Here is a 22397-nt window from a genome sequence, read left to right as displayed (position 1 = left end):
CGGGCAAGTGTCGGCATCCTTCTGGTGCCAAACGTAGCACTGAGATACCTTTGTATATCGAGGCAAGTGAACCATGGTTTAGTCAAAAAGGTCAGATTTCAGGAGCATTTCAAAGAAAGAAACAAAAGGTTCAAGGTTGTTATAGGGAATTCCAGACATTGTGATGTTGGTAGCTAAAGGCATAGTTATTTGCAATGAGCAACTAGAATCAGGGATACTCACAAAGCTTGGGTGGGAGAAGAGCAGAGATTTTGTCTGGAGAAGTTTGAGAGGATGTTTCCAATAGTGGGAGAGTCTAGAACCAGAGGACACAACCTCAGAATACAAGGATGTCCTTTTAGAACAGAGATGGGAATGATTTCTTTGGCCAGAGTGTGGTGAATCTGTGGAATTCCTTGCCATGTATGTTTGTGGAGCTCAAGTCATTGGGTAAATTTAAAGTGGAGTTCGATAGGTTTTTAATTAGTGTAACCCTCAGGTTTGGCCAGAATGTTAGCCTTGGGAAGACAGTCTCTGGCACCACCAAACGTGTGAAATCTGAGGTGCAAAACCTCTTGTTTGTGTGGATGCTGTGTGATCTATTCCCCCATTACAAATCAGTACCACGAAATAACCGACAGTACACTGTACGCAATTAGTGTACTAACTCTTTAATTCTTAATTTGACTAAAGGGTTAGTAAAGTAGAACAAAAAAAAAGGCCCACTTTAATGAAACAGTCTAATGTGCATGTTGGAGCTCATAGTTACCCCTCTGCAGGTCCTCCATCGATTGGCCTGGGTTTCATCGACTCCCAGCCCCACACCAAGTCCACTCCATCCTGCTGTTGACAACCTCTCTTTTCTAGTGTCTTCTCTCTTCATCTCTTGCCGGATCACCTCATTCTTGGGCACACAATGAGGAAAAACAACACTCCCCTCATTGGACAAAACACATTCCAAAGCCCCCGTTATCTCTAGCCATAACCCAAATACTGCTGCTACACAAAAACCATTACATCACCAGTGAAACCTTTACCAGAGCGTTACGTTAGTAGGAATTGCAAGAAGTCAGGAGAATGGGGTTGAGAAGGAGAATAACTCAGTCATGAATAGCAGAGCAGACTCTTGGAGCTGAATGGCCTAATTCTGCTCTTAAGTCTTACGGACTTTTCTATTTCCAGTATGCCTGAAGTTCTTTGAGAGGATCATTTAGTAGGTTAGAGAGAATAGGAACAGATGTGGTACCCAGGATTGTTGAATGTTACTATGGAATGTATGCAGTTTCAGGAGCAGCTGAGCTATGGCAAGAACATGATATGGAATGGGGATGGGTGGTTTTGGAATCTGCAAATTCATATAGTCATCAGTTCCACACTGCACATTGTCCGGTTTAAGTCCAAGTTTATTGTCATTCAACGCAGACATGAATACAGCTAAATGAAGCAATGTTCCTCTGGGACCAAGGTACTAAATGCAGCATATCTATGGAAATGAGTAAACGGTTGATGTTTTGGGCCGAGTCCCCCTCCAGGACTGGAAAGGAAGGAGAAGATGCCAGAATAAACATGGGGGGAAGGGAAAGAGGTGATGGGTGATGGGTGAAGCCAGGTGGGTGGGAAAGGTAAAGGAAAGGAGGGAAAAGGAAGGGGGAGATGATGGGCGGATGAGAAGAGGTAAGGAGCCAGAGTGGGTATTAGAAGAAGAGAAGAGCAGGAGTGAATTTTTTTTAACTGGAAGGAGATATTCATGCCATGAGGTTGGAGGCTACCCAGATGGAATATACCCAGGCTGTTCCATCCCTGAGGGTGGCCTTATCATGGCACAAGAGGAGGCAAATATGTTGCAATGGGAAGTGGGATTAAAATTCTGGCAGATTGAGCGGAGGTGCTCGATAAAGCAATCCCCTAATTCACCAAAGTAGAGGGGGCTACACTGGGAGTGCTGGACAGGATTGTCCCAGCAGGTCACCAGAGAAATGTTGCCTCATCTGAAAGGATTGTTTGGGGCATGAATGGAGGTGAGGGAGGAGGTTTATTGAAAGCAAAAAATACTTATTGAAAAGCTTATCATTTAATTACACAACATACAAGCCATGGGAAAACATTTAATGTACTAGCCAAAAAATGGCAATTGCATAGCCTTTGTAAAATTGATCTGCTGGGGTATATAAACCGAAAGTAATGACCTTGACAATGTAATTGTTCCCATGTTTTGCTGTCTGCTCATACATCAAGTGGGTGGAAATCAAGTTGCATGCCATCGCGTTCAGACAGACTCTGCTTATTAACACAACAGTGTTGGAGGTGACATATTAAGTTGATTTTTAAAACATTCAAACACCCATGATTGCTTTACATGAACTGTTAACAAAGTACTTCTGTGTTCATTTTAAATGCCTGTTGTAACAAATAATTAACACTGTTCCTTTCCTTCAGATGCTTGTGAAACAGTGTGTAGCAATTTTAGAGTACAGCTCTGTTCCAGTCTGGTTCTCCTGACATTTTGGTTTTCATAGAGGCTCTGACCTCCTCGTATAGATGAGAGTTCTACTAAAATATACAAATGAGGGTTCAACCATAATGATAAGACCCTGAATATAATTTCATGGTGCAGGCATCAGTTCATGCATTAAAATTCTTTGGCATTTATATGTTTAACTTTTAATTCCTTTTGAGGTGTTTTGCAGCTCTTTAAACTTTTTTGAATAGTCTAATTTATCATCAGTAAGAGATTTTATTGTTCGTTAACTTGATAGGTTGTAAATCTTGTCCTCTACCTAATATCTGCCAGCTTTCTGTCGGTAAGTTAATGACTTGATTTTTACTAGGTCTTCCATTTTCAGATAGAAAACAGTTGCATTTATTTAAACCTCAGAATCAAAATCACTTTATTGCCAGTATGTGAAACATATCATCTTGAGACCCAACTATTCCAATGCTGTCCACATGTTGCAAACAGTGGAAATGTGATCTCATCCAGAACTCAGCTGCCTGTGCCCAAACTTGTATCAGATCTCAATGCCAAGAAGTTTGTTCCCTGACCTGCTGACTAACTGGTCATGTTGTGATTGTATTGGATTCCCTGTCCTCAAAACCGTAAACATAAAAGAAAATTTTAAGCCTTATCCCAATTTGTAATCGTGTCTGATATGCTAAGTGACATTATCCCACTGTAACACACACAAAATGCTGGAGGAACTCAGCAGGCCAGGCAGCATCTATGGAAAAGAGTACAGTCGATGTTTTGGCCTAAGATCTTTCTCCAGTCCTGCTGAAGGGTCGCTGCTCAAAACATCTTCTGTACTTTTTTTCCATAGATGCTACCTAGCCAGCTGAGTTCCTCCAGTATTTTGTGTGTGTTGCTTGGATTTCCAGCTTCTGCAGATTTTCTCTTGTTTATAACCCAACTGTATTGCGTTTGACCAATGGAGATGAGTCTCCTGGTCACTTTACTTTGCAAAGCTCTGACTTCAACATCAAACTGATTGCTGATTTCAATTTACAATAAGAATTAGCGGCTAGGTTTTGTTTATAACAATCAAAATCACTTTATTACCAGTATGTGAAACATACCAGAATTGATTGTTGTTCGATGTCAGGCATTAAACATAGTACAATACAATAGCAAACAACACAATAACAACCAACAATTTACAATAGTGTAAACAACCTTGAGCAATCAACATGTAGCAGAACGGTCATGTGTGTCAAGGTCAATAATCAAACTTAAATACATGTGAACGTATAGACAGACTCGATAATTATCAACAGAACAAGAAGAGCAGCAGAGTCCAACAGATGTCAACAGGTCTTCCTCTGAATTAGATTAATTTTTGAAGTTACAAAGCAATGCTCCCTATTTGAGATATATCATCTGCTAGATCAGTAATTGATTTACAGTAACAGTGTCTCACTAATCGCCGAGATTAATGATCTGTTCATACCTTTAAAGGTGTTTGAGAAATACTGTTGACCTGTGCACCTGATATCTCTTCACATTGTCCGAGGCTGATATTTGGAATATACAGTTTCAAACGACTCTGGAAGGAGACAAAGCAAGAGCATAGTTGTTAGAACAATGCTGTATTAGTACCAGCGACTTATAATTTTTACCAATAGAATGCTACCATAATTGGTCCCTTGATTAGTAAGGATAGTTAGCTTTGCAGATCAGTTATGATCTCCCAGCATCTGATTATAGTTTGTCAGCTTTAAAATGGCCTAATTATCCCAACTTTCAGTTTTATGCTGGTTAGCCAATCAATCCTCTAATGCTTGCCGATGCTGTCCTCAAGGTGCTTGTCCATTCTCCCTGTCAATGTGTAGGTTTCCCACGGGTGTTCTGGTTTCCTCCCACAGACAGGTTCGTCGGTTATGTGGGTGTGATTGGTGGTGTGGGTTAATTCTGCCAGAAGGGCCTGTTACTGTGCTGTGTCTCTGAAATTAAAATAACACAAAGGGGGAGATTGCAAGGAAATTTAATAGAGGTGTAATAGAGTAGACGTTTCAGACTGAGACCCTTCGTCAGGACTGGAAATGAAGGGGAGAAATCAGGGTAAGAAGGTGGGGAGAGAGGAGGAAGTTTCCATTGAGATAGGGTGGGACTACAACTAGAGGTCATGGGTTAAGGGTAAAAGGTAAAAAGTTTAAGAGGAACATGAGGGGAACATCACTCAGAGGGTGGTGAGAGTGTGGAATGAGCTGCCAGCACGTGGTGGATGTGGGGTCAATTTCAATATTTAAGAGAAATTTTTGATAGATACATGGATAGGAAGGGCAGAGAGGGCTATGGTCAAGGTGTAAGTTGATGGGACTAGATAGATTAATGGCTCAACATGGACTAGATGGGACGAAGAGCTTGTTTCTGTGACCCAATAAAAGAGATGCCTAAATTGGAATCAATGTAATAATTCAAAGTATTCTTTATTTGTCTTTTTAATGATTTTCTTGAACTGACAGAAATCATTATATCATCCAAGGCTGTCCTATTTTGGTTTGTTACTGGCGTAGAACATGAGGCTAGTTTACAGATTGTATTCCTCATGGATTTAATATGGAATTTTTGAGTAAGACTCCAGACAACTACCAAAGGAGCTGGGCTGTAGCCTGGGAAAATAGGCTGCAACTCCCGTTATGGAAATCTCAAACTACCCTCCCACGAGATGGCAGGAAAGTATTTATTCTGCCTCTTCAATTCCTTTGATTGGCATGCATTCGAGGATTGGCAAACTTACAGAAAACTAGGATAATTGGGCGATTTTTAAGTTGGCAAACTAATTAATGGGATGCTGGGGGGGGGGAGATCATAACTAGTCTGCAAATGTTTGCTATCTTTATTAATCGAGAGACTAAGCCTATTGTAGCACCCTGTTAGTAAAAATAAGAGCACCAAGGTTTGTAAGTCCAGCTACAACGGTTTGGGTAGTACTGTAGCTGGAGGACTGCATGTAAGTTTTGGTCTTGTTATTTCCAGAGGGTTCTACTTGCATGGAAGGCAGTAGAGAGAAAGATCACTGGATGAATCTGACTGTTTACCCTTTTCCAGAGATGTTGCCTGGCCTGCTGAGTTCCTCCATTATGTGTTTGTTTCTCTGGATTTCCAGCTTCTGCAGAATCTCAAGCATGAGGAAATCAGCAGATGCTGGAAATCTAAAGCAACACAGGCAAAATGCTGGAGGATCTCAGCAGGCCAGGCAGCGTCTATGGAAAAGGGCAAACAGTCAATGCTTCAGGCTGAGAATCTTCATCAGGACTTCTGCAGAATCTCTTGTGTTTGTGTGTGTAATAGGCTGGGTGCATGGTAGTGTAGCATTTAGAGCAACACTTTCCAGCACCAGCGATTACTAATTGAGGTTCAAATCCAGCCGCCGTCCGTAAAGAGTTTCTATGTTCTCCCCATGACCTGTGGATTTCCTCCCACAGTCCCAAGATGTTAGGTTGTTAACATGTTATGTTGGTGCTGGAAGCATGGCAACACTTGCAGGCTGCCCCCAGCACATCCTCAGACTGTAGTTGACACAAGTGACACGTTTAATGCTATATTTCAATATACAATGTGACAAATGAGGCTACTCTTTAAACCAGGGGTCGGCAACCTTTGTGCTTCCTTGGGCCGGATCGTGTATTAATGAGCATACGGAAGGCCAGATAAATGCCATAAGTAACTTGAAAAATGGGAATTAACCACTTAGATACATCTAGTTATGTATTGCCTTGAATTAATGAATAATGCATGCTAGAAAATTATTTGTGCTTAAGGTTGCCTACCCCTGCTTTAAACTCTCTTTATATTCATTGAAGTTCAGATAATAAGGGGTATTCTTATTGATTCAGAGTAAGTCTTAGTCTAGGGAGAGAGCAGCTAGTTGAAGGAACTAGGACATAGAACTTGAATCAGTACAGCACAGTACTGGCCTTTCCACCACGAGGTTGCACTGATTTATATCAACTACTCCATGATCAATCTGTACCTTCCCTCATTGCCACAAGCCTCCATTTTTCTTGCATTGTGTACCCACCTGTTTACTTACTGCCCATTATGCCGCTGGCATTTAGGGAAGCAGTGGAGGTCCTCCATCCCTGTCTGTCCATGCCATCACACTCAGATGTAGAAGGATTCTTCATTGCTGTTTCCACAACAATTTTGTTTTACCAGTCAGGGTTGTTAGCCCTGAACTGAACCCCTGAACGAGTGGGCCACTCTTAGTCTGGCCTCTGCCCTTTGTCCTGGATCACCCATCAGGAGTCAAAGAACAAGGCCCTGACCAGCCAACATAGCTGTCTGGGACGCTGAGGCACGCAAGCCTCCAAACCCCACAACAAGGTTGTGGTCCTCTTGGTGAAGTGCGTCATTTTGTTTTAACTTCCAAGTCTCCTGTGCCAGAAATACTTTTTGGGAAGTCAGGTGCAGAGGGCGGTGAGCATTATACAATTCACCACCTTTTTGAATGTTAATAGGTGAAAAATTCCAGTGGTTTGGCTGAATTCCTGACTTGCTCCTTGGCTGACTGTTAAATGCCAGCATTGCAAATTCACAAAACTACTCAGTATTTGCACTTATTATGAAAAATTAGTGAGTACATGGTCGAGTTATTTTTGAAGTGAGTACCATAGAAAATGAACAACAAAAATCTGTAAATGTAGAAATGGAAAAGTTATTCATCAAATATGATGGCAGACTGGAGTTGAAAAGTTCATTGGAACAGTCAGTTCCTTAAAGTATGTACATAACCATCATTTGACTTAAGTTGGAAATTTAAGTTGGAAAGTGCCCACGTTATCAGGCACAGGAATGAAATGAAACCCAGTGAGGTCTTCTGCGGCTGTAGCCCAGCTACTTCAAGGTTTGACTTGTTATGGCTTCAGAGATGCTCTTCTGCACATCACTGTTATAACATGTGGCTATTTGAGTTACTGTCACCTTCCAAGCACCTTAAAATTGTGCCCTCTCGTGTTAGCCATTTCAGCCCCAGCAAAAAGCCTCTGACTATCCACACTGTCAATTCCTCTTATCTTGAACGTCTGGCCAATTGCCTCTGACCTCTGTCATTAACAAAGCATTTTCAGAAGTGCCGCTGTTTTTTTTTTGTTTCTCGTACCATTTTCTATAAACTTTAGAGACTCTTGTGTGTGAAAATCCCATGACACCAGCAGGAACTAAGATACAACCATTCCACAGTCAAGTCATTCAGATCACATTTCAATTCACATTTAATTGTCATTCAGCCTTACCTGAATACATTCAAACATCCATACATAGGCAGAAAAAGGGAAGAGGTCCTGAAAACAGACCACAGGGAGTTAGGAAAGAAGTTGAGAGCAGGACCTCAAAGGTCCTGGGATTACTGCCTCTGCCACGCGACAGTGAGTATAGGAATAGAGTGAGGTGGAGGATAAATAAGTGGCTGAGGGATTGGAGCAGGGGGCAGGGATTCAAGTTTCTTGATCATTGGGACCTCTCCTGGGGTAGGTGTGCCCTGTACAAAAAGTCAGGTTGCACTTAAATCCCAGGGGGACCAATATCCTGGCAGGGAGGTTTGCTAAGGCTACTGGGGAGAATTTAAGCTAGAATTGTTGGGGGGTGGGAACCAAACTGAAGAGACTGGGGAAGAGGAGGTTAGCTCACAAATAGAGAAAGCTTGGAGACTGTGCGAGAGGGAGGATAAGCAGGTGATAGGGAAGGGATGCGCTGAGACCGATGGTTTGAGATGTGTCTATTTTAACGCAAGGAGTATCGTGAACAAAGCGGTTGAGCTTAGAGTGTGGATCAGTACTTGAAGCTATGATGTGGTGGCCATTACAGAGACTTGGATGGCTCAGGGACAGGAATGGGTACTTCAAGTGCTGGGTTTTAGGTGTTTCAGAAAGGACAGGGAGGGAGGCAAAAGAGGTGGGGGCATGGCACTGTTGATCAGAGATTGTGTCACAGCTGCAGAAAAGGTGGATGCCATGGAGGGATTGTCTACGGAGTCTCTGTGGGTGGAGGTTAGGAACAGGAAGGGGTCAATAACTTTACTGGGTGTTTTTTTTTATAGACCACCCAATAGTAACAGGGATATTGAAGTGCAGATAGGGAAACATATCCTGGAAAGGTGTAATAAAAGCAGAGTTGTCATTGTGGGAGATTTTGAATTCCCACTATCTCCAAAATGCTCTCCTGCTGAGAGATCTGACACCTGACCAGGTTCGTTTCCCAATACCAGATCAAGTACAGCCTCTCCTCTTGTAGGTTTATCTACATATTGTGTCAAGAAACCTTCCTGAACACACCTAACAAACTCCACCCCATCTGAGCCCCTTGCTCTTGCACTGGTCTATTTCTTAAACCCTCACCACATTCCAACTTTATACCTTTGCACCATGAAACAGCTGACTTCTGACTAACTTGCCATAAAAACCACAGGTAATATAATGTCTAATCTCTTCATCAGTCCAGATGAAAGATCTCAGCCCGAAATACCGGCTCTTTATTTCTCTCCATGGATGATGTTGCCCGACTTGCTGGGTTCCTCCAGTGTTTTGTGTCTATTTCTCTGGAGTTCCAACATCTGCAAAATCGCTGGTGTTTATGAAATGCTGGAGGAACTCGGCAGGTCAAGCATCATCTACGGAGAGGAAGAAAGAGTCAACATTTTGAGCTAAGTCCCTTCATCAGGAAGGGTCTCAGCCCAAAACATTGAATATTCCTCTTCATAGATGCTGCCTGGCTTGCTAAGTTCTTCCAGTATTTTGTATGTATTACTCTGGAGTTCCAACATCTGCAAAACCGCTGGTGTTTATGAAATGCTGGAGGAACTTATTAGACAGATTCTGTCACAGAATCTGTCTAATAGATTAGACAGCATCTGTGGAAAGGAATGATGACCCTTCATCAGGAAGGGTCTTGACTTGAAACATTGAACACTACATGGGATGGTAGTATTGTTTTGTGATGTGCTCTTTTTTCCTTCTTTTCTAGGGTTGCTGAAGATGATTCGGTTGCAAGTGGGATTTGGGGAGCTGCTGCCACAATGAAGATTTACACACATGGAGTACCAGTGATAATTTTGATAAGTTACTTCTCCCTTTTGACACAGACAACAATTGGTGGCAGCATCCACTTTATGAATGGGAATTACGATGGTCACCCAATGCTGTACTTCAGTAAAGGCGATGTGGAAGATCTGCGACTCAAGGCTAAAACTACTCACCGGCACATTGCGAACAGTATTTGGGACGCCATACAGGTCATGCTATCAAACCCAAAGGAATATCTGCCTCCCTGGGACCCCAAACAATTCAGCGCTCGATGGAATGAAATCTATGGCAACAACCTGGGCGTCTTGTCTATGTTCTGTGTCTTGTTTCCGGAGCGAACAGATGCTGTGGAGCTTGCCATGGACTACATGGCGAGGATGGCATCTCAGCCTAGTTGGTAGATTCTTGTTTTGATTTTTTTGAAGCATGTGTTTTATGGAGTGGCTTAATTTTGCTACATGCACAAATGAGTCTTTTACCACAAGATATAGGAGGAGAATTAAGCCATTTGGTCCATCAAATCTGCTCCACCATTTCATCATGGTTGGTGCATTTCCTTCTCAGCCCCAGTCTCCCACTGCAGGAAACATCCTCTCCACATCCACTCTATCAAAGCCTTTCACCATTCCACAGCTTTCAATGAGGACACCCCTCATTCTTCTGAATTCCAGTGTATACAGGTGCAGAGCCATCAAACAGTCCTCATACGAAAGTTTCTAACCCAGAATCATTTTCGTGAACTTCCTTTGAATCCTCTTCAATGTCACCATGTTGTACACTTCCCAGTTAATGTATTTTTTGTGATACAGCACGGAATAGGTCCTTCTGGCCCTTTGAACCACACCACTGAGCAATCCCCCGAGTTAATCCTAGTCTAATCATGGGACAATTTACTATGACTAATTAACCTACTAACTGGTGCGTCGTAGGGATGAAACTGGAGTGCCCAGAGAAAGCCCATGTGGCCATGGCGAGATAGTACAAACTGTTTACAGGCAGTAGTGGTAATTGAACCCGGGTCGCCTGTATGGTAAAGTGTTATGCTAACCACTACGCTACCATACCAGTCTGCATTTATTTGAAAAGAATTCAGAATGACCAAAGCAGGAGGAAGTTTTGAATTGACATCAGCTTGTTTCGTATCTACACTATAAATGATTTTCTCTTCGTTTAGCCTGAAGGTTAGTCTGTACATTAAGCTTTTTGTTTGGCTTGTGTAGGAATGCAAAATTACAACTCAAAGCTTAATTTTCTTATCACTGCTGCAGACAACTAGAGAAAATACTTAGATGTATTTAAAAACTAGTAATTTATCCATTACGTCTACATATTGGTTCACATAGAAATTGGAGTGATTTGAAGTGGACAAATACACCCTTAAAGTAGCTAATGAGTTGCACCCTTAAAGTTGCAGGAAATCTGGATATCAGAAATGGAGACATATTAAATAACTGCCAAAGGTGGGAAGTCATTTGATGAAACCTCTCAGAAACATATCCAATATGAGCTGGAGAACACGTCAGGACATTAAGTTAACATGCCATGTTTGGTACTCATCTGGACGGGCAAGCAGGACCTTCCTCCAGTACTGCCACAGCAAGCCTTCAACAGTGACAGTGTAGAATTTACCCAGAATTTCATGTGAAACTCATGGATTTCTGACTCTGACTCTTACTTTCATTCTTGCTGTCATTCATTAATTTTGATGATTTGTCAGCAAGGATTATTCTTGGTGTGCGAGGATTCACTTGGGAAGAAGAGAAAGCCTTGAGGTACCACAGTTGCTGGCTATCGTCTCAAAGCTTCCTTGACTTTGTCTTTTCCAGTGAAAGCAGGGTTAAGAGGCTCAGCCTGCCTCCGTTTGAAAGCTTGTTTGATTTTGTTGCATGTTTACATGAGAGAAAATATAGAACATAACACAGTACAGGCCCTTTAGCCTATGGTGTGCTAACCTTTTAATCTACTCAAAGGCCAATCTAAAATTTCCCACCCACACATACTTCTGTTTTTCTATTATCTATGTTCCTATCTGGGAGACTCCTGAGCATTCTGACTGGCTGCACCACTGTCTGCTATTGGGGGGGGGGGGGGGTGGGTTGGGGGCTACTGCACAGGACCAAAAGAAGCTGCAGAGGGTTGTAAATTTACTCGGCTCCATCTTGGGTACCATCAGTGAGCAATGTCTCAGAAAGACAGTATCCATTATTAAAGACCTCCAGCACCCAGGGCAAGCCCTTTTCTCACTGTTACCATCAGGTAGGAGATACAGAAGCCTAAAGGCACACACTCAGCAATTCAGGAACAGCTTCTTCCCCTCTGCCATTTGATTTCTAAATAGACATTGAGCACTACCTCACTTTTTTAATATATAGTGTTTATGCTTTTGCACGATTTTTAATCTATTCATTATACATAAACTATATGTATTTATTATTAGTATTTTATTTTATTTTTCTCTTCTATATGATGTATTGCATCGAACTGCTGTTACTAAGTTAACCAATTTCAGGACACATGCTGGTGAAGATAAATCTGATTCTGATTATTTATTTATTGAGAGATACTGCGAGGAGTAAGCCCTTCTGGCCCTTTAAGCCATGTTGCCCAGTAATCCCTTGATTTAACCCTAGCCCAATCATAGGACGATTTACAATGACCAATTAACCTACCAACTGGTATGTCGTTGGACTGTGGCAGGAGGAAACCTATGCTGTCATGGTGAGAATGTACAAACTCATTACAGGCAGCGGTGGGAATTGAACCCGGGTCACTAGCACCGTAAAGCGTTGTGCTAATCACTGTGGTACTGTGCCACCCTAATGTATTTTGATGCATCTGTCTCTACCACTCCCCTCTATGGAATGGCAGTCCATTCCACTCTATGTAAATAAAAAATAAATACCTTTGACATCCCCCCCCATGCATTACTCCAATCACCGTCACGTCATGTTCTCTTGTATTAGCCATTGCTGCTCTGGGGAAAAGGTGCTGGCTGTCCATCTTGTGCACCTCTATCAAGTCAACTCTCATCTTCCTTCGTTCCAAAGAGAAAAGCTCCAGCTCCAGCTCATTCAAGGTGCTCTTTAATCTAAGCAACCTCCTGTTAAGTCATAAACATGAGAAAGTCTGCATATGCTGAAAATCCAAAGTAACATAAACAAACTCAGCAGGTCAGGTAGCATCTGTGGAAATGAATAAACAGTCAACTTTTCAGGCCGAGACCCTTCTTCAGGACTGAGAAGGAAGGGGGAAGATGCCAGAATTAAAAAAGGTGGGGGGAGGGGAAGGAGGATAAATAAAAGGTGACAGGAAAGTTAAAGAGTTGGTAAAGAAGTCTGATAGGAGAGAGGAGACTGGACCATAGGAGAATGGAAGGAAGGAGGCAGGTGAGAAGAGGCAAAAGAATGGCAAAAAGAAGAAGTGAATACATTTTTTTGCCGGAAGGAGAAATTGGTATTCATGCCATCAGGTTGGAAAGTACCCAGACAGAATATGAAGTGTTGCTCCTCCACCGAGGGTGGCCTTATCTTTGCACAAGAGGAAGCCACCTCTTAAATATCTTGTTAAACCCTGTTAAATCTCCTTTGCCCTCTTTAACAACTTTCCACAACTATAACAAAGCAACCAGAACTGATTTGATTTGGATTTAGTTGGTTACTGTAAATAAGGTATCAGAGATCTATTGGTGTGCCCTACAACCATCAGGCTCCTGGACTTTTTGTGGACTCGCTTTCGGGGACTCTGCTGGTCACATTCTGTGTGTTGGATTATTTACTCTTTGCACAATTTGTTCTATTTTTCACACATTGGGTGCTTTGTGTCTGGAGTTCTTCACAGATTTTGTTATGTTGCTTTGCTTTGTGGCTTTCTGCAAGAAGATGAATCTCAAGGTTGCATACACTATGGTGTACATAGATAAAAAAAAATATATACTTTGACCTTTGAACTTTTGAATAGATGTTGAGGTAAATCCTGCAAGGCGCTAGCTTTGAAATATAAGCTCAAGTTATGAAGGCATGAGGGCACTGAATGATGGGGCAATATTAACTTAGAAAGTTCTTGGCGACACGGTAGCGTACTGGTTAGCACAATGCTTTACAGTATCAGCCACCCTGGTTCAATTTCCACTACTGCTGCCCATAAGGAGTTTGCATGTTCTCCCCGTGACTGTGTGGGTTTCCTCCTGGTGCTCTGGTTTCCTCCCACAGTCCAGAGCAGCAGGAGGAATAATTGATAGGTTAATTGGTCATTGTAAATCGTCTGGCGATTAGGCTAGGGTTAATTCAGGGTTATTAGGGCGGCGTTGCTCGAAGGGCTGGAATAGCCTACTCCAGGCTGTATCACTAAATAAATAAAATAAACGTTAAACTCCTGATGGAAGGTGTCACTCCAAACAGCAACAGCTCATTTCCCTCTACATATGCTGCCTGAACTGCTGAGGTCATTTTGCTCCAGATTTCAGCATTGGTGAAAGGAGCCAAATTAGGCCATTTGGCCTATCATTCAATTTATTATCCCTCTTAAACACATTCTCCTGCTTTGATACCCTCCCTAATCAAGAACCTGTCAGCCTCCACTTTAAGTATACTCAATGACTTGCCCTGTGCTGATGAATTCCACAGATTCACCACCCTCTGGCTAAAAAAATTTCCTCCTTGTCTTAGTTCTAAGAGGTCATCTTTGTAATCTGAGGCTGTGAACATGAATCCTAGACTCTCCCAGATAATCTAGCACAAAGATTCTGAAAGAGATTGAGGAGGCATTAGTAATGATACTTCAGGAATAACTAGATTCTGAAATGTTTCCTGAGGACTGGAAAATCGCAAATGTTGCTCCACTCTTTAAGAAGGAAGGAGGCAGGAGGAAGGAAGTTATAGGCCAGTTCGTCTGGCCTTGGTGCTTGGAAAGATGTTGGAGTCAATTGTTAATGATGAGGTTTCAGGGTACTTGGTGGCACATGATAAAATAGGCCAAAGTCAGCATGGTTTCCTTAAGGGGGAATCTTGCCTGACAGATCTGTTGGAATTATTTGAGGAAATAACAAGCTGGATAGACAAAGGAGAATTAGTGAATGTTGTACACTTGGATTTTCATAATGGTTTTGACAAGATGCCACTTACGAGGCTGCTTAACAAGATAAAAGCCTGTGGTATTTCAGGAAAGATACCAGTATGGATTGAAGATTATCTGACTGGCAGGAAGCAAAGAGTAGGAATAAGAGGAGCCTTTGCTGGGTGGGGGCCGCTAAATTCAAACGGGCCCATAGAAAGGACCGTTGTATCTCCAGCAGAGCTGAGAACCCTTGCAGATGCAACCTTTGCAACAGAGACTGCTGGTCTTGCATTGGTCTCGTCAGCCTCTGCACCAATAACTGTAGATAGCTCGGATGCATCATCCTTGGTTGACCTCGAGTAGGGGAGGGCCTCACTAACTTCCTGGTTCAGTGATAGCTAAGTACACTTAATTCAGTTATACGTCAAAGCAGATACTCATGTTTCTTCTTGGAATTCATAACGGAGTTCTAAAAATGTAAGCTAATACTAATGTAAAGGCGGATTAGAATTTCGTCTGGTTTGAAGCTTTTATCAGTGTGTCTCAGTAGTGAAATCAATTAAAATTCTGGCTGTGTAATATCATACAGACACACTTCAGGAGGTACTGTTAGAGGAGAAAGTGACAGTGGCCTTGATTGTATGGTCACTGGATCCATAGGCAGTTACTAACCTAGTGTCTTTGTGGTGACAGGAAGGACTCAGAACATTCTGTGGGGAGGTGGGGTCGGTGGAACAGCTCAGATATTGTCTAGGATGGGAAACACTTAATTTCTTGCTGTTAGTTTCAGGAGTTAGGGAGATGATTGGAATTGAAGTTTTATCAGTGGTGATATCAGGATAATTTGGGATTGGCAAGGGTGGAGTGAGGGACTGGGAAGAGAGAAGGAGTACTGGGGGAGGGAGTGGCATGGGTGCAGACACACCCAGTCCTGAGTCACCAGGCAAAGTCATTTGATTCCAAGCAAATGGTTTACTGATCTGTGATGATCAATAATGATCCCAGTAATGTTCCCTCCCCTCTCCCTTCCCTTTTTGTCCTCCATGATACCCCTCTCCCTGCTCCCTTCCCACTCTCAGTCCACAATAGAGATCCATATCAGAATCAGGTTTTTTATCATCTCTCACATGTGTCATGAAATTTGTTTTTCATGTTTTTGTACAGTACAATACATAAAATTATTTAAAATATATGACTTTGCACAGTCCCGTAAAATAAAGTTAGAAGACAATAGAATAAAATGTGCAAAAATAACAGGATGTATTTGCAATGTAAAGAACATTATAACAAGGGATTTAAAGTGTTTACAGGACAGAACAGTGACTGGGATAATACATAGAGGGTGGGGGATGAGGGCTTTAACTAGAATGGTTGAACAGATTAACTGCCCGGGAGAAGAAACTTTTAAGAGGCTGTTTCCCTCTCTCACCTTATCTCCATACCTGCCTATCACCTTCCTCTGGTGCTCCTCCCCCTTCCTTTTCCACCACGGCCTTCTGTCCTCTCCTATCACACTCCCCCTCTCCAGCCCTTTATCTCTTCCACCAACCGACCTCACAGCTCTTTACTTCACCTCTTCCCACCCCCACTGCATCTCGGTTTCACCTATACCTGCTACCTTTCCTCCCCCCCCCTTACTCTGATGTCTCATCTCTTTTTCCAGTTCGGATGAAGGGTCTCGGCCCGAAACGTTGACTGACCCTAGATGCTACCTGACCTTCCGTCTTCCTCTAGCATTTTGTACTTGTCACAAAATACTTTTTTTTTTACAATTTCAATGACCAACTATTGCTCTGAGCAGGAAATGTTTACATGGCCTGAAAACAGTGCAGCACTTTAATAAAACATTATATTAAAAAAAACTACCAGCTGTGCAGCAACAGAGGCTTTGTGCACAGGAGCATTTCAGTTACTGTGTGGCTGTGCAGCTGCTCATTTCAGAGGGAACAGTGTATACTACCCTGAGGTTCATTTTCTTCCCTCCGCTCGCCTGCAGGTCACCCTCGGTAACACCTGCAGTGACCCCCCAGTCAGGGTCACATGAAACCACGGGAGCAGGTGGCGGATGGTTGTACGAGCAGCTGGTGCACGTCACGTCCTGGTTATGTAACCACTGACACCAGGCAGACAATCTCTGAAGAGTAATGATAATGGCTGGGGTCACCCATCTTGCAAAGGCACTGCTGAGAAGTAGGCAATGGCAGAAAAATTTACCAAAAACAATCATGGTTCTGAGACCACAATCCCCCACATCAGAAAGCACGGCACATAATGATGGGATGATGAATTGTTTTCAATGAATCAAATGTCAAATAACATATTGATATTCTCAGAATGGCAGAAGTAGTAATAGTTACCTCTGTCAAAGGTCCCACTTAAGTATATAACTTTCTTTTCTGAATTATTCTATGATTCTGTTAAGTTTATTTTAACGTAATATTTTATATTACTCAGCTAGGCAGCTTTGGGCTTGCTGTAATTTAATACCGCTCTTTGCCAAATGTGAGGAAATCAGCAGATGCTGGAAATTCAAACAACACACACAAAATGCTGGTGGAACACAGCAGGCCAGGCAGCATCTATAAGGAGAAGCACTGTTGACGTTTCGGGCCGAGACCTGACAAAGTCAGGAGTCCTGACGAAGGGTCTCGACCCGAAACGTCAACAGTGCTTCTCCTTATAGATGCTGCCTGACCTGCTGTGTTCCACCAGCATTTTGTGTGTGTTCTTTGCCAAATGTGTTCCCTGGTGGTATGACAAATACCTTATGTGCCAGTATTGTCCTTCCCAGTTGTTAAGGAGCTAGTCTGCTGTGACAGTACTAGCTTAGAGCATTCCAATTGTGTGCATTTGGCTATTCCAGAGGAAAGTTTACAGATACTCGAGAACAAACCCATAGAAAATGCAGGGAATACTCGGCAAGATGGGTAATATCTATGGGAAAAGAAAAGAGAGATAACATTCCAGGATCAGAATTTTTCATCAAAACTGTGAAAGTGGACAAATACACTCAGTAGCCACTTTATCAAGTTCATCCTGTACCTAATAATGTGGCCTCTCAGTGTATGTTCATGGTCTTCTACTGTAGCCTGTCCCCTTCAGGAAATACTCTTCTGCACTCCACTGTTGTAATGTGTGGTTATTTGAGTTACTGTCAACTTCCTGTCTACCTCAACCAGTCTGGCCGTTCTCCCCTGACTTCTGTCATTAACAAAGTGTTTTCACCTATAGAGCTGCCTCTCACTGGATGTGTGTTTTTTTGTTTCTCTGTAAACTCTAGAGCAGGGGTCCATAGACCCCTTGCTTGTTGGATCATGCCATGAACCACGGCTGGGCACCAGTGCGCTAGAGACTGCTGTGCATTTAAAATCCCAGGAGAGCAAAACGGTTTCTGAGATGAGCAGACACCCCGTCTGGCACTGGCAATCATTCCACAGTCAAAGTCACCTGGATCACATTTCTTCCCCATTCTGATGTTCGGTCTGAACAACAATTGAACCTCTTGACCATGTCTGCCTGCTTCTTGTGCAGTAAGCTGCTGCCACATGATGGGTTGGTTAGATATTGGTATTAATGAACTAGTGTACCTAATAGCATGGCCACTTAATGTAAGTGTGCTTAACGTTGCAGAGAGGATGGCTGAAGTCAACATGGGGAAAAAGAATCAGATTCATTAACACTAACATATGACAAGAACTTTGTTGTAATACTGCAGCAAAAAGGTGAACATCTTTAAATTACAACAATATATAAACGGTGTAAAGACAAGGAATAACAAAGTGTTCAAGATTCAGAATTGTTTATTGTATTTCTTCAGTACACAAGTGTAAAGATGAATGTTACTCTAGATCTGATGCGGCATCAAAAAAACATAAGCATAGAAATGCAATAAATTTAAAAGTAATCCTATAAAACACAATGTACAAGGAACTGAGCAGGTCAGGCAGCATCTATGGAAAGGAGTAAACAGTTGGCACACTTCATCAGGACTGAATATTTTGGAGTTTGGGTTATTTTAGAGCTCTGTTGGATCCACAAACTTGCCGTGGTTTGTTGGCTGGTGAGCTTCAATGACCTGGAGGACTGTGCTAGCTGGATTCAGGGCTTTATATTTTGGTTCTTGGTGGTCAATGTGTCGGGCTGAGACCCTTCTTCAGGCCCTTCATCCCCGTTCTGATGAGGGGTCAGGGCCCAAAGAGTCGACTGCTTATTGATTTCCATAGATGCTGCGTTGCTCCAGCAGCTGCGGGCTTTCTTGTGTTTGTGATGCACAAGGAACTGTTTGAGTGTGGCCGTATATAGATAAGATAAGCTTACTTGCATAGACTGATTGTATGTACATTAAGTGATGCCAGGTGCAGGAGTGTCTGTACATGAAGTGACTCTAACAGGAAATGATAAAGTGGACCGTTCAGAAATCTGATAGTGGAGGGGAAGAAGCTGTTCCTAAGTTACTGAATGTGGGCTTTCTTGCTCTTGTGCCTCCTCCCTGATGGCAGGACATGTCATGTATTGAAATAGTACGGTCAGTTAATGCAGTCCGACACTTGGCAAGTATAGTGATGATGTCATCAGCCTGGGACTGAGCAACACGTGATGTGAGGGAGCATGGAAGTGAGAATGAGAAATAAAGACACGTTCAGAGCATCAAGCATCCTGTCCTGATATATGCACTATCTATTTCAGTACTAAGATGGGTTGCAAATACACAACAGTACAGTAATGAGAAGATTGCAGATCCTGGATGATGAGAGTCCTTAATGTCTTTTGAAGATGTCCTCGATGATGGGTGGGGTGGGGGCAGTTGTGCCTGTGATGGTGCTAGCTGAGTCAACAACCCACTGCCGCCTCCTGCGATCCCTGTGATAGACTGGGGACCATGGGGACCAGTGACACAAGTGCTGGTAATGCTGTTTGAGAGGGTAATGGATGTTTGTTGACCATGGGCGATCTGTTAGGACATCTGTAAACAGAAGGAGATGAATAATGATCATGAGAAATGTGCTGTAAGTGTGTAATGCCGACCATGGTGATTACTGGAAATCCAGAACCAAAAAGAGCGTGAGAAACAGACGGCTGCTGAAGAGAGAGAAAAAATGCTCAGTGGCTTTCCGTCAAAACTGACTGTTTCTGACAAGAAAACAGGAATTGTCGGTTACTGAATTCTGAGGACTATAATTCTCTGTGGAAGATTAACTTTCTCAGATTTACATTAGGTTTTGTTTCTTCTCTGCAGCCTTAAATATTTTTCCGCAAGATTTTATATTCTGATAAAAAATCATCAACCTGGAATGTTAACTTTGTTCTTCCTACAGATGCTGTCTGACTCATTGCGTGTTTTCAACATTTTCTGGTTAGGTTCAGATTTCCTGTGTTTGAAGCATATTTTCTTTGCATCCACTGACATTTAGAAGTTCCTTTATCAATGAATCCCAAAGACAAGTAGACTCATTGTGAAATCTAAATTTAATAAACCACCTGTCAGTCTGGTCCGTTATTGGTCTGTGTGTGGGATTCCTCAGCAGCCCAGTGAGGGAATGGCTACTGAGGTCTTAACGCCGCAACGTAGCTAATTACAGCACCAGCGATCACTGATTGGTGTTTGATTCCTGCCGGTGTCTGTAAGGAATCTGTTCTCCCATGACCATGTAGGTTTCCTCTGGGTGCTCTGGTTACCTCCCACATTCCAAAAACATACTTAGGGGTTAGGGGTTAGTGAGTTATAGACATGCTATGTTGCACCGGAAGACTGCACTTCTATAGATGACTGGCTGTATCAGAGCCTGGTATAGAAACCCAGTGTCTTTGAATGGAAAATCCTACGAAAGGTAGTGGATATGGCCCAGTCCATCTCAGGTAAAGCCCTCCCCACCATTGAGCACACCTACATGGAGTGCTATCACAGGGAAGCAGCATCCATCGTCAAGGGACCCCCAATTACTCAGGGCAAGTTCCCTTCTCACTGCTGCAATCAGGAGAAAAGTGCAGGAGTTTCAGGACTCACATCACCCGGCTCAGGAGCAGTTATTACTCCTCAGCCATCAGGTTCTTGAACCGATGCATTAGTTCAAATGACAAATCTGGCAGAGTTCTTAGAGGAAGTAACAAGCAGGGTGGACAAAGGAGAGGCAGTAGATGTCATTTACTTGGGTTTTTAGAGGGCATTTGATAAGGTGCCACACATGAGGCTGCTTAACAAGATGAAGATACTGGCATGGATAGAGGAATGGCTGACAGGCAGGAGGGGACCTTCTCTGGGTGACTGCCAGTGACTAGTGGTGTTCCTCAGGGGTCAGTATTGGCATCATTACTTTTCACATTGTTTGTCATTGATTTAGATAATGGAATTGATGACTTTGTGGCAAATTTTGTGGATGATACGATGACAGGTGAAGGGGTAAGTAGTGCTGAGGAAGCAATGCAATTGTAGCAGGACTTAGACAAAGTGGAAGAATGGGCAAGAAAGTGTCAGATGGAATACAGTGTTGGGAATCGTACGATAATGCATTTTGGTAAAAGGAACAATAGTGCGGACTATTTAAATAGGGAGAGGATTCAAACATCAGAGGTGCAGAGGGACTTGGGAATCCTCGTGCAAGACTCTCAGAAGGTTAATTTACAGGTTGAGTCTGTGGTAAAGTAATGGCTAAATGCAATGTTGGCATTTATTTCAAGGTGAATAGAATATAACAGCAAGGAGATAATGCTGAGCCTTTTTAAGACACTAGTCAGGCCACACTTGGTGCACTGTCAACAGTTTTGGGCCCCATATCTCAGAAAGGGCATGTTGTCATTGGAGGGAGTCCAGAGGAGGTTCACGAGGATGATACTGGGAATGAAGGGGTTAACATATGAGGAGCGTTTGGCAGCTTTGGGTGTGTACTCACTGGAATTTAGAAGAATGCGTGGGAAGATCTCATTGAAGCCCACCGAATGTTGAAAGGACTAGATAAGGTGGATGTGGAGAGGATTTTTTCCTATGGTGGGGGTATCCATAACCAGAGAGCACAGCCTCAAAATTGAGGGTTGACCTTTTAGAACAGAGATAAGGAGGAACATTTTTAGCCAGGGAGTAGTGAATCTGTGGAATGCTGTGCCACAGACTGCAGTGGAGGCCAAGTCTGTGCTTATATTTAAGGCAGAAGTTGATAGTTTCCTGATCGGTCAGGACATCAAAGGATATGGCAAGAAAGCTGGTGTAGGGGTTTGAGTGGGATCCGGGATCAGCCATGATGGAATGGCGAAGTAGACTCAATGGACCAAATGGCTTAAATCTGCTCCTATACAGTATCTACTGGTCTTCACTCTGATGCATTATTTTAAGGTCAGTGGAGGAAAAATGAGGGGAAATGACAGAGGTAGGTAGTTTTTTTTTTCAGAGGTGCCGAGAACGTACTGGTGGTAGAGGCAGATACAACAGGGATATTTAAGAGACTCTCAGATACGTGGATGAAGAAAAACTGGGAGTGGGGGTTATGGCCTGTGTACGGGGGAACGGTGCGGATCAAGGGTCATCTTTATTTGTCATATACACTTACAAGTATTAGGAATTTGCTGTGGTGCGTCGGTGTGACATTCAACACCAAAACAACATTCAACAATTATAAAAAAATATAAAAATTAAAGTTAAGAGGTTAAAATATGGATATAGAATAATAAATCACAAACATAAGAAAATATGCCGATACTGGAAATCCAGAGCGCCATGCACAAAAAGCTGGAGGAACTCAGCAGGTCAGGCAGCATCGAAGGAAAAGAGTGAACAGTCAATGTTTGGTGCAGAGACACTTCATCATGATATCAAGTCCAGTCTAGTTTATTGTCATTTCCACCATAAACTGCTAGTACAG

At 42.7% G+C, this 22397-nt stretch overlaps 1 protein-coding gene across 3 annotated transcripts in view; it reads left to right on the top strand.

Moving 5' to 3' along the window:
* The window catches only part of dse (dermatan sulfate epimerase), a 97367-nt gene that overhangs the window by 27604 nt on the left and 47366 nt on the right, over positions 1-22397 (top strand). The window contains exon 2 of one of the 3 annotated variants that reach the window (XM_059981435.1): positions 9437-9892. The exons of 1 other annotated variant lie outside the window; for it this stretch is intronic. In XM_059981435.1, the coding sequence (XP_059837418.1) occupies positions 9489-9892 (404 nt within the window). In that variant the 5' untranslated portion in view covers positions 9437-9488. Of the gene's footprint in view, positions 1-9436; positions 9893-22397 lie in introns of those variants that run through there. One more of the 3 variants, XM_059981437.1, reaches the window with a different exon arrangement.

This window comes from Hypanus sabinus, chromosome 10 (genome assembly GCF_030144855.1).
Source record: "Hypanus sabinus isolate sHypSab1 chromosome 10, sHypSab1.hap1, whole genome shotgun sequence".
Taxonomy (NCBI): Eukaryota; Metazoa; Chordata; class Chondrichthyes; order Myliobatiformes; family Dasyatidae; genus Hypanus; species Hypanus sabinus.
The sequence above is the reverse complement of the archived record's forward strand: the minus strand, read 5'-3'. Positions and strand labels throughout refer to the sequence as shown.